This window comes from Lipophrys pholis, assembly GCF_963383615.2.
Source record: "Lipophrys pholis genome assembly, chromosome: 7".
Classification (NCBI taxonomy): Eukaryota; Metazoa; Chordata; class Actinopteri; order Blenniiformes; family Blenniidae; genus Lipophrys; species Lipophrys pholis.
Genome location: NC_137638.1, coordinates 21,289,245 through 21,304,365, shown reverse-complemented (window position 1 = coordinate 21,304,365; position 15,121 = coordinate 21,289,245). Strand labels below are relative to the sequence as shown.

At 42.6% G+C, this 15,121-nt stretch overlaps 1 protein-coding gene across 1 annotated transcript in view; it reads left to right on the top strand.

Annotated features, from left to right (window-relative positions):
• Window positions 1–15,121, top strand: part of kiaa0825 (KIAA0825 ortholog) — a 112,573-nt gene that overhangs the window by 3,306 nt on the left and 94,146 nt on the right. The window contains exons 2-6 of the mRNA XM_080466574.1: window positions 2,140–2,276; window positions 8,913–9,069; window positions 9,429–9,623; window positions 9,764–9,949; window positions 11,056–11,380. Coding sequence (XP_080322700.1) covers window positions 2,146–2,276; window positions 8,913–9,069; window positions 9,429–9,623; window positions 9,764–9,949; window positions 11,056–11,380 — 994 coding nt within the window. The 5' untranslated portion in view covers window positions 2,140–2,145. The remainder of the gene's footprint in view (window positions 1–2,139; window positions 2,277–8,912; window positions 9,070–9,428; window positions 9,624–9,763; window positions 9,950–11,055; window positions 11,381–15,121) is intronic.

Here is a 15,121-nt window from a genome sequence, read left to right as displayed (position 1 = left end):
TCCTTTACAGCAGACTGTTAGGTACCCCCTTTAAAGTAATGTTGACTTTAACTTGACATGCTCTAAGTGGTTTTAAAGCGGCAGCCTGGGGGACATGCTGCTAAATATTTCAGGACAAACTCATTACTGTAAATGGGCTTGTGTGTTAGCCTAGCTGGAGTAGACAGGCAGCAGCAAGAGAGATAGGACAGTGACGTGTGTGTGTGTGTGTGTGTGTGTGTGTGTGTGTGTGTGTGTGTGTGTGTGTGTGTGTGTGTGTGTGTGTGTGTGTGTGTGTGTGTGTGTGTGTGTGTGTGTGTGTGTGTGTGTGTGTGTGTGTGTGTGTGTGTGTGTGTGTGCGTCTGCGAGGCTGTGTTTCTTCTCCCGTTCTAATAGCTGTGGAGTTAGATTATGTCTGAGGCAGGCAGCTTCTCGGTGCCCGGCCCAGTCGTCCCTGTTGCAACACTGTGAAACACACAGGGGCTCCTCCAACATCTGCTTTCTAAAGAGCTAATGACAAGACAATGGAGACCGGATGATTTAAAGTATAGTACTAATGAGGCCCAGTGTGCTGCCTGGTGAATCCTGAGACACACACACACACACACACACACACACACACACACACACACACACACACACACACACACACACACACACACACACACACACACACACACACACACACACACACACACACACACACACACACAACCTCACACCCTCAGTCCCATGCTTAAGATAACATGACATGATGGCAGACCTCAAAGTAGAAATCAAACACATGTCAATTGTGGACATTCACAGACTCTTTCCATCCATCTCTTCTTTTTACATTTACAGAGAAAAATGATCGCACACACACACACACACACACACACACACGCACACGCACACGCACACGCACACGCACACGCACACATAGAAAGACAATTCAAAATCACATGCAGCACTGTCTTGCACGGTCCATATAATTACAGTGTTGCATTCATAATCCATGGATCGAAAATCCTCTCCCCTTTTCAGCAGTGACTGCGCATAGACCCCCCTCTCAGGCTGCGGTGCAGAGGGAGCGTGATGCTGAGGGGAAGCAGCGAGAGAGAAGAAGAGAGGGAGAAATAATAAAGGACAAGCTTAACTGGTGAGGCTGTCAGCAGAGGAAAATAATATTTGTCCAGCTGGACAGGCCTCCCTTTGTGCAGGCTAAATGAATGTTGAGCTTCCTGTCTACCCTGTCAGGGAGAGTGGCACAGACTGTATGCAGCGGCGAGGAAGCAGAGGAGTGCAGGGAGCTGTTTGGAGTTTGACAGGGATTATTAAAATCAGAGGAGATGACGAGAAGGGGTGAGAGGCGGAGTGTGAGGAAGCCAAATTGACACAGACACTCTCCATTACCTTCCACTTGACTCGCGCTGATGACAATGTTGATATGAGACCCAGCAGCGCGGCACCGATGTGGGATTGGCCGTTAGCATGAGCGTTAAGCACCACAGGTTCGGGAAGAGACCTAAGATGAGATGAGTTGTTTATTTAAAGCCTTGACTGAAGAGCATCTCACCTCATTGTTTATTTATTTGGTCTTTTCTTGCCTATGTTAACTCACTGCAGCGTCAGTAGGCAGAAGTGGTTAGAGGCTGAGGCAATGCATTTTGATCAGGGGGCCTTCCTACTGCAAATGGCTTTCTGAGAACAGAGGAGGGGTGACGAGAAGTAACTGTTGATAACCTTCCTTTTGTTTCAGGTGTGTCGAATTTGATTTGTGCCTCCTAATAACATTCCTCTTTGAGGAATTTTCAAATTATTAAAGACCGCGCACAAGTGTGTGTGTGTGTGTGTGTGTGTGTGTGTGTGTGTGTGTGTGTGTGTGTGTGTGTGTGTGTGTGTGTGTGTGTGTGTGTGTGTCTCTTTTGATGGACAGCTGGGATAATACATCACTCTAGATTGTACAGTGGATTGATGTCAGTTTACATTGTTGATTCAATCCTGACACTGGTGATGTCTTTTTCATTATTTTGTTTTATGAACTCATACACATCACATGTCCTGTTTTTAATAGCATAAGTCTCTCTCTCTCTCTCTCTCTCTCTCTCTCTCTCTCTCTCTCTCTCTCTCTCTCTCTCTCTCTCTCTCTCTCTCTCATTTTGTTTCTCTCCGTTGCAGAGCATCATGGAGTGGCCAGGGGATTTTCCTGAAGACCATGCCTTTGTGGAGCTCCTGGTTCCAGGGATTTCCTCTGATGTGGACTTTGAAACGTTTCTTAAGGAGACAGAGGAGAAACTCAGTCTTAATGCTGCCAGGTTAGTCAGCGGAGTGAAGAGGTAGATCTGATTTGCCCTCTTCATCGTTAGGACCCGAAACATGTCGCATCACTAACATCGTGCTGATTTACCTTTCCGGCTCGTCATCCTCCCAAATATCTACAACATGAACCAGTTTAATGCACTTTTATGGTGGTACTTTTTGTTGAGTTTTTTTTTTTCCATTTCTTTTTGTGAATGGCAGGTAAATGACAGGAGACAGAGTGCTATGCAATGTTCTGTGTAAATTGGAAACTCAACGCAACCTCAATAAAGGGAGAGTTAAACTGTTATTGTGACAAAACACAATTAAAGCACTGTCTTTTACCGTGATGAATTATATTACTTTTCAAACAATTTCCACATATCGAGGTTGTCTCCTGCCGTGTATGAAGAATTAAGGAGGAAATAGCTGAAGGGGAGAACACCTTAAAAAATATGCAGTCTCTCTCTCTTTCTGACACTTTGTCTTTCTAATCCTCTCAACTCTGTTGTTAGTATATATATATATAAACTGGCCTGAACTGTACATTTGAAAAGCTTCAGGCTTTTTGTTTTTGTCCTCAGACCTTTGTCTTTGAATACATATTATGATTTACTGAGGGAAGAATAGTTTTTTTTTAAATCCTCACCTCTCTTCCATTTGCATCAAAATCAGAACAGCACTGAAGCAGCATGCATTATTTTTTTAAACCCAAATGTTAGTTTTTATCTGTGAAACAATTCCAATATATTCAACAGGTTTCTGATTTAAAAAAAAATAATAATAATTAAATCCCAGGTGAAACACAAACAGTATATTGTAACAGAAGATATATAAGACATATTACACAAAGACATAAAGCAGGTTAAGTGATACAGAAGCAGCCGTGTTGAGGCGTGAAAGGCCATATTATTACTATGGCTCTATGTTCTTGAGTCTCAAATACAGTAATTAAATGCAAAGTCTGATTAGAAGTGACTCAGAGACTAAAATAATGATTTCACAGCTGAACCGCCTGTTTGTAAAATAGAAGTGCATTGCACAAGGGGAAATAATGTGAACTGACAAGAAGCATGAAGTTACTGTCTAGTCGGATCAAAATGCGATCATGTCTTGGTGTCATGGGCTCAACACCGTCCAAGTTATTGTAACTTTTTTCATTCAACCCTGTCTATTTCTTTTTAACGAACCTTGTTTGTCCATTCACTTTGTTCCTGTTGTTTTCTTTAGGTTGGTTTGCTGTTTGTGGTGACGTTTCACTTCAGTCGGGATTTCTGACGGACTGATTTGCATAGGCTGACGTTAAAAATTAACTTACAAATGTTCCAAATATTCTGGGTCAATCACTTTAAATAGAAAATGAAATTGGAGTCCTCTTTTGCTCCTTCAGTTTTATTAATTACAAGGACAATCTGTCCATCATGTGCTTTGGAAGAAAAGTATACTTAAATCTTTTATTTATTTTTTTCCTTTCTCTGCACTGACGACTGGAATACAGATATCTTGATATCTGTCATTGATGGCAGACACGGATAGTTGGAGAGCCCAAATAGATTGATAAAGAGTGAGACATGGGGGCAGAGAAGAAAAAGAGAAATCTATATTTCAGGTCTTTTATCGTTTGTGGCGTAGTGAGGCTGAGGGCAGATGATGAAGGACAGGCTAAATGTAGCAAGTGAACAAAGCCTCACTCTGGCACCATTAGTGTCTGGGACTCATTCCTTCTCCACTCTCTCCCACTGTCTCCCTCCCCTTTTCTCTTTTTCTTTCCTTCCTCCTCCTAAATGGGAACATAATAATTGAAGATTCCACATCTTGAAACGAAAACCCTTGGGTAGGTAATTCAAGGCTTATTACTGAAGGCCGGGCCATTTTTCTGCTTTCTAAGCATTAAAGGGTTATTTTGTGTTCCTGCAGATGGGAGAGGGATAACCATTATGAGAACAAAGCGTCCAGATAATGGAGAATGGGGCTAAAAATAAGGCAATCCTCCTCTCGCTGTGGGGGACCACTGGTCAGTATCTCTGTCAGACTGCAGCTAACTTCCTCGTGGGCTACTTCAGGACAACTCGTTTTCTCCTGGGACACATTCAGGCGGAAAAAAAAAATAAAAATCTCTCAAGGCCTCTGTTTCGACCAGGGTGGGCTGCAAACATATCAGCACAGATGCACACGCACATACAACCAAAACGCCATCCCCTGCTGCCTCTTATCAGCGTCCGGGACAAATTTCGGAAGTGGAGAAGAGGCAAGAGAAACCCCTCCAAAAAATGGAGGAGACAGAGCTGCTCACACCCATGAAAGACTTCAACCTGTTTATGGGTCAAAGTGGCTGGCCTGCTCCCTGTTCTCAGATGTCAGAGATTTGCCTAAGCACTGCCCCCTAATTGAAGGAGATTAAGATAGGCTGACAACAGAGCTGGCTTCCTCAAATTGAAATGCTGTAATCCATTAGTTTTCATCAGATGGGATAGAGCTGGGGCGGGAGTAGGGCCGGATGGGGTGGGCCACCAGGAAAAGACCTCTAATGAAGTGTCAGCATGGGCCGGGAGACAGAAAGACTGGCCTTCAGTTTCACACTGGCAACACAAATGGCTCTCTCCAGTCGCCTGCCAATCTTGATCAGGATCCTGTATCAATACCTTTTTCACGTGTGCATGTTTCTGATTGAGACTGTGAATAAGTCTAGAAGCGCAGGGAATCAAACACCTGCCACACTGAAATATGGTGCAGGGTTCCTTTTCAATGAACTAAAATACGTATCTCTACTTGCAGTATAGCCGATTTTGTGTTCAGCTGCGCGTGACACGTGTGTTAAGTTAGTATATCAGCTGTATCAGTTCTCCGGTATCGTCGGCTTGGCTGGACGCTGAGGGGAGGATGAGGGGTGAGGGCACTAAGTGGGCGACAGCCTGGGCCAAGACGGGATTTGTTTTCAGCCTGTTCATTCAAGCCCATTCACTACTTTTCCCCTCGCAGAATGGGACCCTTTGATGGAGGAGATATTTAGTTCTCAGGCGGCTGGTTTGGCACTGACTGGAGCTGGGGCTTATTTGAAAAGGATCTTCCTGCCCCGGTTGTCTCCAACCCTCCCCCCACCTCCTGTAGGCGAGCGGAGGGGAGCGGAGCACGACAGACAGACAGCCCCACAGCAGCCCACCCACACTAAATTAATTCTGACAAGGAACTTAAGATAACGTCAAAGCGCTGACTAATCGCAGGATTGGGTTTCTGTAAGTCAGGGAGCTGTGAAATGTGCCATCATATCTAATAAAAGACCTCCAGTTGCTCCCTTTCTCTCTCAGCAGTGGTGAAGGTTGGGGGGAGTGTGACTGCGGTGTCGACTGTCGAGCTGAACCGGTCTGAAAAACAATTAAATTTCATTTTGCCCGTGCGTGTGTGTGTGTGTGTGTGTGTGTGTGTGTGTGTGTGTGTGTGTGTGTGTGTGTGTGTGTGTGTGTGTGTGTGTGTGTGTGTGTGTGTGTGTGTGTGTGTGTGTGTGTGTCAGTGAGAGTAAGATGAGTGACGTGTTTGTCAAGAGGCCTAAAGAATTCTTTCCTCCTAGTTTCCTCTGCCTCTTTTCTCATTCTCTTGGTCTTTTGTTGAGTTCTGCTTCGGCGTTTTTGCCATTAAGGGTTTGTCCATTGTTGCCCTAACTCACAACATTGAAAGGTTTTATTTTCTGTGACTGCTCTGTTTTCTACCCGTTTCTACCTTCTCCTTCCCTCATACTCTCTCTGTCTCTTTCCAATGCGTCTGAGCTGCTGGCAGTGGAAGTCATCAGGTTTGGAGCTAATCCTGCCAAGTTGATTAGGCCGCAGGTAGCATTCACTCTGGTGGGCAAAAGGTCACCACATTGTCGAGAGCTGGATGGACTTCTTGACACAGACCATCCACATTGACTTTATAACTTACAGCACAAGGCCTTAAGGAGGGGTAATTGAAAGGCGAGAGTGAAGAAAAGAAAATTAGGTAATGGAGAGTTTTGAGGAGAGAGGAAAAAGAAAGAGGGGAATAGAGAGGGGAATGCTTTGGAGTCAAAGTAATACAACTGTTGTTGCAGTAGCCATTAGAGCACAGTGTTTCCTCGAGTGAAGGCAGGAGTGAGATGATGGGAAGTGGAACTGGAGACAGACTGTGCGGCTGATAAGACATTTTCCCTTGGCTGCATCTTAGATTTACCTCAACACTTTTGTTCTACGCACAGGCAAACAACAGTCCCGGAGATGGTCTCAGACTACCAGGATAGATTGAAATCTGTTTGACGTCAGCTCTGTTATAAAACTGAACGACGGAGAAAAGTTTGGAGTCTACTTATACATTTTCTGTTTTAATGAACTTTGAAGAGTTGGTGAAAAGTGAGCTACAGATGGAAGCTCATTTTAAACCTGCTGTCTACGTAAAGTCCTGGGGTGGAGCCCTGAACTAATATCCTTGTTTATGATGTACTATAAACACACATATAGTGCTCCGTGCAGTCATTTAATCTACAGCAAGGTTTCACTGAGCGATGTGGTGGAGCAATCTACCCTGGAGATCCAGATTTTTTTAAGGTGAACCGTCAAGCTTTCGCTTTTTTTTCTTAAATGTGTGTTCTTGTTATATTTTGTCTACCCTGCACAGTCAAAAAAGGACGGGTTGTTATTTTTAAGTATTCTGTGTCCAGAGCTACATTTGAGCAAAAAGCTTATACTATATTCTCTATGTTCTTTGAAAAAGTAAAGCTGTAGGTCACACGGACAGACCAACATTGTTAAAAGCGATGTGTATAAATTTGACACTGAAGGTTGTGAGGTTTTGGGTAAGTTTCTATACGCGGACAATCATACAAGGAACACAAGGAAATACCTATTTCTCAGCAGAAGGCAGGAACATGCACTGTAATGACCCCCCCCCCCAAAAAAAAAAAAAAAAAAAAAAAAAAGAGACACGCAGCTGAAATAGCACAGGAGAGGCCCTCTTTAGTGCTTGATAGCGCCGTACTTGTGTGACAAATATTGCTTGGCGACAAACGACTCAAATACACACACAAAAAAAAACATGCACTTTATAATCAGGTTTTCTGTCAGTCAGCACATTGGTGTCAAGAGAATGAAGTGAGATGCATCATCTGGCCTGCCTAAAGAAGAAGAAAAGAGTGAAAGAGGAGGGTAGTTAACGAGAGAGAGAACAATATCATTAGGCAGTGTTCAATCTAGAGGATAGCGGTTTGTAACAGTCTATAACATTTTATCCCCTTGCGTTTTTCCCCTCTGAAATGAAAGTGTGTCAGATTGAACGGTTATTTAATGTGTTGCCATTGTAAGACATCTGGATGCGTTCATGGCCCAGAAGCAGGCAGGAGGCAGTTTATAGACCTGCGGTAGGGTATAAGCCTGATGGGGAAATGGCTCTTTGGCTTTGTATCATGTATACTAAAGCATATTCACACTTATACACACACACACACACACACACAGACAGACACACATTTATACGCACACACCCAAATTTGGGATTTTGAGATGTTAAGTGTAAGTATATTTAAAGTTTTATATTCTATTTATTGCTCATAAAATTATTTGATGAATCATTTTTTTGAATATTATGATAACGCAAGTTTCAAAGTGAAGTTACAGATATAAAAACCATGCATTTATTTAAAAAAAAGAAAAAAAGCTCTTAAGCATTAGATAAAACATGCCATTAAAAGGGTTCAAATACTTCTTTTATGGATGTTCTTGAAGTTCGCTTCCTAATTGATTTTTTGTTTATTAACTGATGAAATGAGTAGTTTATCATTTCAGCTTCACCACAAAATACACTCACACATTAAGACTCCTACATACATTCCTTTATGGAGCGTTATGCATATGCATATCTATGAGCACGCAGTCATCCACATATGAACACAATACCAGCGTTCACAACACCGTAACATGTTTAATTATGCAGGTGTGTTTGGCCCACACACATACACACACTCTCTCACACACACACAACCACACACACTGTCACATACCCAAATATATATGCCTGGATTTGCATGGAAATTACTAAACATGTTGAGCCCAAATATGTCATTTCTAATCTGTCATATTAAAGAGGAAGCTGAATAGCTGATGCTGTCTGTTAAACTCAAAAGAGCGGTGTGTGTGCGTGTGTGTGGTGCGTGTGTGTGTGTCATGGGGACGAGTAAGACATGAAATGGGAAGAAGTGTGTATCTCAGATGCCTGCCGATGCCTGTAATGCCACTTCACACCAGATGCTTAACACACGAACCTACGGATATATCGACGTCTGTGTTCATTACTGTTGATGCTTCTGTATCTGTCTTCCTGCGGTGCAGACACTGAACGAGAGTGAGGGAGAACCTAGTGCAACGCAGTGTGTAGACTTGCGTGCATTTCCAGCACTGAGCCTGTGCGTTTCTGTACTGCAATGTGGCATAGTTTGCTCACTGTTTCTTTGTGTTTGTACATGAACTGCACTGTCTTTATTGCATATGTTTGCATATTAGGTTTTCATTTCCTGTCTCGACCATCTGCGTTCAGTTTGAGGAGACTTTTTCTGCAGATTGTGACAGTCTAATGTAGTCCTTGTATACGACTCAGTGTTCATTTGCTCCCAAAAGTCAGAAATAAATCATTCAATGTATTTCTTTTTTACTTAGCATTGAACAGCACCTGAAGGAGCTCCAAATGAAGATGGGAGATTCCCGGACAGGGGATCGTCCACCGAGTCCCACAGAGTGCCTCCAGTGGTTCAACATCAGAATGCAAAGGCCTGGTCCAGGCCATCAAGAGCTCATGGATTTCTTTAAAGCTCTGGTAATGTGTCAGGATGATAAAGACACTGAGTGATTATCATATTTGTCATGCTGCTAATTTAAAATATATTTTTAAAAATAAATTGTCCCTTTGAGAACTGATAACTCTGAAACACTGATGTGATGTTGTGATGACAATTAAATCAGTCTTATTACCGTATATTTTTTATTTCACACTTAACTACAGTAATTGTGCTTTATTAATATTTGGTTATCTGTTAAGTAGAAGTCCTGTCTATTATGAAGTCCTTCAGAATCAAATGACACTACAATGTTCAATCATACGACACTGTCTCATATCTTGAGGTAATTTACTCCTTCCTATAGTAAAATTAACATCCTCATTCCTCTTTTTTTCAGCACCACTACTTGAAATCTGAAGAAGAGACGAAAGAAGAAGTGACACTTCAGCTAATAATGAAGCTGTCAGCCAGTTGTGGTGTTCGCTTTCCCTGTAGTCCCTCATCTTCCTCCTCATCTTCACCTCTTCATCCCCAGATGACCACCTCCTCCATCCACTTGTTACATACAGTCACAGATGACACTTCATTAGAGGTAATGCGCCTTTTTTCTTCAGCTCAGTGTTTCCTCACAGTTTCTAATTTGGTGTTTCATTATGTCTAGTTGCTGAATATACAAAAAAAAACATTTATTTGTATCATGGTGGTCTATTTATTATCATATTTTTTCCTTAGATCCAGGAGGCGTGGGATGTTGTACGCCTTCAGCTGCGGCGCTACTTGATGGATCGACTGTCTTCACACAGCCCAGAACATCCTGATCTCAGCTCAAAGTCCACTCTGTCCATCGCTGGACGTGTTCAATGTCTGCAACAACTTTTCTTTCTTTACCCTGAGTCAGAGGTGCTCACACAGTACCAGGTGCAGTAGAACACTAAAAATGCATTTTTTTGTGTGTAATTGTTTTTATTTATATAGCTAGAGTTTCAATGTTTTCTTAAAACAATGTATACTAAAGAAAAAAGATGGCGAAAAAGATTTGATGTATCTCACAAAGAAAATTAATTGAAGAAAGTCTTGAAGGAGATATGTATGGTAAGAGTAGCAGTGTGTGCGTTCCTGTGTATGGTGTTAAACTCTGGAATAGACTGATGATACTTTAAATGTATGCAGAAATACAAAAACTTTTAAAGAACATAATAGACAAAATAAAATAAATACTATACATACAGGTAATATTGATTAGATTTTTAAAAATGTTTTTTTGACAACATATTTCTCCTGTTAATTCTGGAATAAACCTGAACAAATGATTTTGATTCTAAACAGAATATCTAACGTGCCAATGAATATGTCATAATGACGGATGAGACCGTTAACAATATCAACTATATTTTTAGGATTGGCAGATTATTTTTTCTTCTGTAGTAATAATATTAGTTTTATAAAGCACTTTTTTCTGGGAGAGTCAACGCGCTTTACGTTGCATTATTCATTCACTCCATACTGGATGGTGGTAAACTACGTACGTAGCCACAGCTGCCCTGTGGCAGACTGACGGATGCGAGGCTGCCAATCCATGCCATCGGCTCCTCCAACCACCACCAACCACTCACTCTCACACTGCATTCGCCCCGGCAGTTTGGGTTTTCAGTGTCTTGCCCAAGGACACTTCGGCATGTAGGCAGGCAGAGATGGGAATAGAACCTGCAACTACGACAAGTCTACCAACCGAGCCGTGCCGCCATGTACCTTATCTGTTGCTCTTGTCGTGACGAGACAGAGCTTTAATCCAGACTTTCCACTCTTAAGAAATAGTACTATGTACTGATTAATATTTATTTTATTGTTTGCGCTCATCTCATCAGATGGAATTTGTATGCTTAATTACTGTATGTTTCTGACAAAAACCAAAGAAAAGAACAGTAAAGTGTGAGAGTGAGGTTGATATTTCATTGTTTGATAGAATATTATCAAGAGTTTTTATTTATTTATTTATTTAATTAAGTTTTTTTTTGTAATTCTAGGGTTTGAAATGCCAGCATGTGCTGGGTATCCTGCACTCATCCCTGTGCTCCAGCCCGGGTGGTGAGACTGGCTTTGACCGACTGGCGATAGGTTTCTCCAATGTAATTCCACTTCTCACCCAAGCCATCGCAGAGGAGCTCCAAGTACTTTTGAGATTGGCAGAACCCCACACGGTCCTCGGTTTTCTTAACGCCGCATACCTCGGCACTGTGGTCCAAGAGCTGACCACCCTGATGGAGAGAGAAACCGAGACGGCCCAGAGAGACAACACTGCACTCAGTAGCAAAGTCAAAAGATATTCATCCAGGTCCCGCGCCTCTGTCGGTAAGTGATATTGTTAAGGAATCAGACTTATATGCTCATTCTGCTCCTGCAGTTTTTCTCAGTTCTATTTTTGTGGTACCGCTTTGGTTCAGATATAATATATACTCCAGCTACTGTTACTCTCATGCTCTCGTTCCGCCTGCTCCTCCCACAGTGAATCGTAGTCACTGTAGTCCAAAACATTTGACTCACAGCATTTCAAAACCTGTGAATTGCAACGACTTACATCTGAATCAATATAGTAATAATTGTCGAAATGTATTTGCATGTCTCCCAGGTCTTCCCCCTCTCCTCGTCTGTCCTCCTGCGTCTTCTTGTAACCCAAAAATTGAATTTTCCCTCTCCGTTCCCTCCTCCACTTTTAATTTTCCGTTACTTTCTAACTGTTGTGTGCAGTGATCTGAGCCAAAACCAAAGCCCCTGTAAGTGACTGTCAGTAACTGCTGTTCCCATTGTAATTGCTTTCTTTTTACTGCCCTCTCTCCTGTCTGCCACCCTTTCCTCTTTGCGAACAGAATAGAGGACTATTATTCGCCAACCCATGGCTTCTTTAAAAGAGGAAATGCCTCTAAACACTATTTGCCCCAGACTGAATCTTGGACTGTAATATGCTCTGATCTGAAAAAGATTGCAGTTCTGGCCAAAGTATGTCGAAGTCAGAGTTAATTCTCTTCTTTACCTGAGGAATATGGATGGTGTCCTCCTGGCAAGTGATTTATTTTGTGTGAATAATTGTAGCTCACCTACCCTCTTCAAAGAAATTTCATAAACAATAAAGATTAAAAAAGTTCATTAAAACATAACAAGGGCATAGCCGCAGCAGCACTTTTATACAACCTCATGACCTAGCAGCACAGAAAGGAAATTGATTAAATTTAACCTTCGACTGAATTTTCAAGCAGTAATACTTCTGTTTAGTGGAACAACGGGGGGTTGAGGAAAAATTGGTGCAGGAATAGGAGCAAAGTTCAACATTCTCTTGACCTTGTTACACAGTGGGATGGTCTTTGAGAAGAAAAATAGAAAAAATGAAAAAAAAGCACTTTTGATATTTGCTCAAAAACAGACTGTGCTTCTGCATTGGAACAAAACCTTTATCTTATAGCCCGGGACTGGAGGAGAGCAAAGACCTGCACACACCATGTCACTTCTGATAGCTAATATTCTTTTAGGATGTTTTATCTTGGCCTATTTACAGCTTGCTGAGGGTAAAGATTCGCAACCAACAAAGTGTGCAAGCCATTGTTTACTTTTTCAAAAATGGTGCACATGTCAGCTTCCCTGCAGAACAGGGAGAGAGGTACCTTTGCATCTGCCATTCTTCGATAAACACACCACCAGCCTTGCTTCTTTTCTTTTTTTTTCTTCCTACCCTCTCCCTCCCTCCATGTCTCTCTTTCCATCTCCCTCTCTGGTTTTTACTTTCCCTCTCCTTAAACGTGAGATGAGAGGAGGCAGCCAGGATAATTGGCCATGCGTCAGTTGGGCTGTTTGATCACGTAACGCGGCGGAGGCTACACACCTACGTGCCGCTCAACAAACCGTCAAATGTAGCACCGGAGGCAGAACACGGCTCCAAAGGGAGCGAGGGACCCGTGCTGTGTAATGATGGTAAAATGGAGCAGTTTTGCCTGTGCTGGTTTTACTTACGTGTGTGTGTGTGTGTGTGTGTGTGTGTGTGTGTGTGTGTGTGTGTGTGTGTGTGTGTGTGTGTGTGTGTGTGTGTGTGTGTGTGTGTGTGTGTGTGTGTGTGTGTGTGTGTGTGTGTGTGTGTGTGTGTGTGTGTGTGTGTGTGTGTGTGTGTGTGTGTGTGTGTGTGTGTGTGACTATCAGCTGAAACACAGCTTTGAGGGCTACAACTGGGATTACATTTTTGTGTTGTTTATTTTTTAAGTCCCTCCCAAAAAGCTCAACAATGCACATATCCACCACCCAGATGCCTGTGGCACCTAAAGAGCCAAAGCCTGAACATTAATGCATAATCTGCTTTCACACTTTGCTGTCTATACAGTATGCTACGCCCATAATTGTCAAGACAATTATGACACTGGCTTAAAAAACTGATTCTATTTTCATAGGCATCCAATGACTCCTTAGATCTCTCCCTCCTTCCCCGCTGTGTTATTGTTTATTTCTGAAGTAAATGCAGGCGGTAGGTGTATTTTGATAAGAGCCATGCCTGCGAGACTCTGTGGGCTCCCAGGGGAGCGGCGCTGTCTGTAGCATCAGCCACTGTCAAACCACTGAACCATTTAACAGCATTCACAGCTAGATCTGCCTCCTCTTTTAACCCTACCGACTCAAAGGCAGGCTCTGACATTGTACCTAGACAGATGTGAAGGGTCTCAGCCCCCAGCCCCCCCTCCTCCTCATCTCCTCTTCCTTTACGCCATTTCTCCCATGTCCACTTCCTCCTCCCTTTTTTCCCATTTTCCTGTAGTTTTCCAAGTGTAATGGGGTGAGCAGGGAGACTGCGGATTGTGCGAGGCAGGTTGGTTGGTCAGGAACAATACAGGCTTTAGACTTCACTAACACACCTCACTGAGTCTGCAGGGGAGTTGGTGGGCCATGTCTACTTGTGCATGTTTGTGTGTGATTTGAATTTTGACTTGAAAAATAAGGACTGTAGATTGTATGTTCCACTTTTATTGTTCCCATACATTTTACACAGTCATGGTGTAATTGAGGTCCATATTATATATATTATATTAAGGATTTACAACTTTTAGGTGATGATCCATTTCTTTGTCATCATAATGGCATTCAGAATTTCAAGGATAGATAAAGTCAAAGTGATAAAGTTTTGAGTCCCGACAAAACAGCAAATCTACAAAAAAGTGTTTGCTTCGGTGCAGTTTTGATGTGTTTAAACCCGCTATAGTTTGCCTTTATGTGTGCCTGTACAGTCATGTGGGTGGACCTGTGTGTCCATATTTTCTTTTATCATTCATTTCCCTTTATCTTTGAGCCTATGTCTTGTGTGTGGGCTGCCTATTTGTTGTTTAGTCAATGCTGGTGTGTGCGTGCGCGCACACTAATTGCCGGCTTACTTAGAAAATTGTGTGATCAAGCGTCAGTTAATACATCCCTTTTAAAAATGCATCATTAAATTTCCATATGGCATCGGTAATTTGCATACGTGTGCATAGGAGAGCCATGTTTTGTAGGACATCAAAAGCTTTCATTCCAACTTCCCCGCATATACACTCACAATTTATTCCCTAACAATCGACCACAGGGGTGAAGTCGAGGTTGTGAAATTCTGTTCAAACACTTTGCAACCCCATTTTGATAGCGCTGATTTGAATTCCACTTCCACTAATTTCCCCATATGACGACGTCGGCAGCTCCCTATAGATAAAAAAGGATTGAGTTAGAACATGTATAGCAAGCACATTCACCACAGCTGCACCCCCTCCGCGCCCTTTCTGCCTCTTTGAACTCTTTCTTAGAAAAAGCACAGCAGCCTATTCAGCGGGGAGAGAGGTTCTGTAGTGACGCGAGATAGCTCGGCTGAGGCTCTGGCTGGCATTGGAGGTGCTTGTGGGGATTGAGGCTACTTGGGAATGGCGTTTGTTAATATTTAATAAGAACAGCTCCTCACTGGATCATATCTCTGCCTGAGTTTATACACACTGTCAGCCGGGGACGTGCACCCGCATGCTGCCATGTAATTATGGAATAGGTAGCGGTGTTTGTGTGTGTCACTGTGTTCACATGGGCACAGCTCTTGGCATGGTG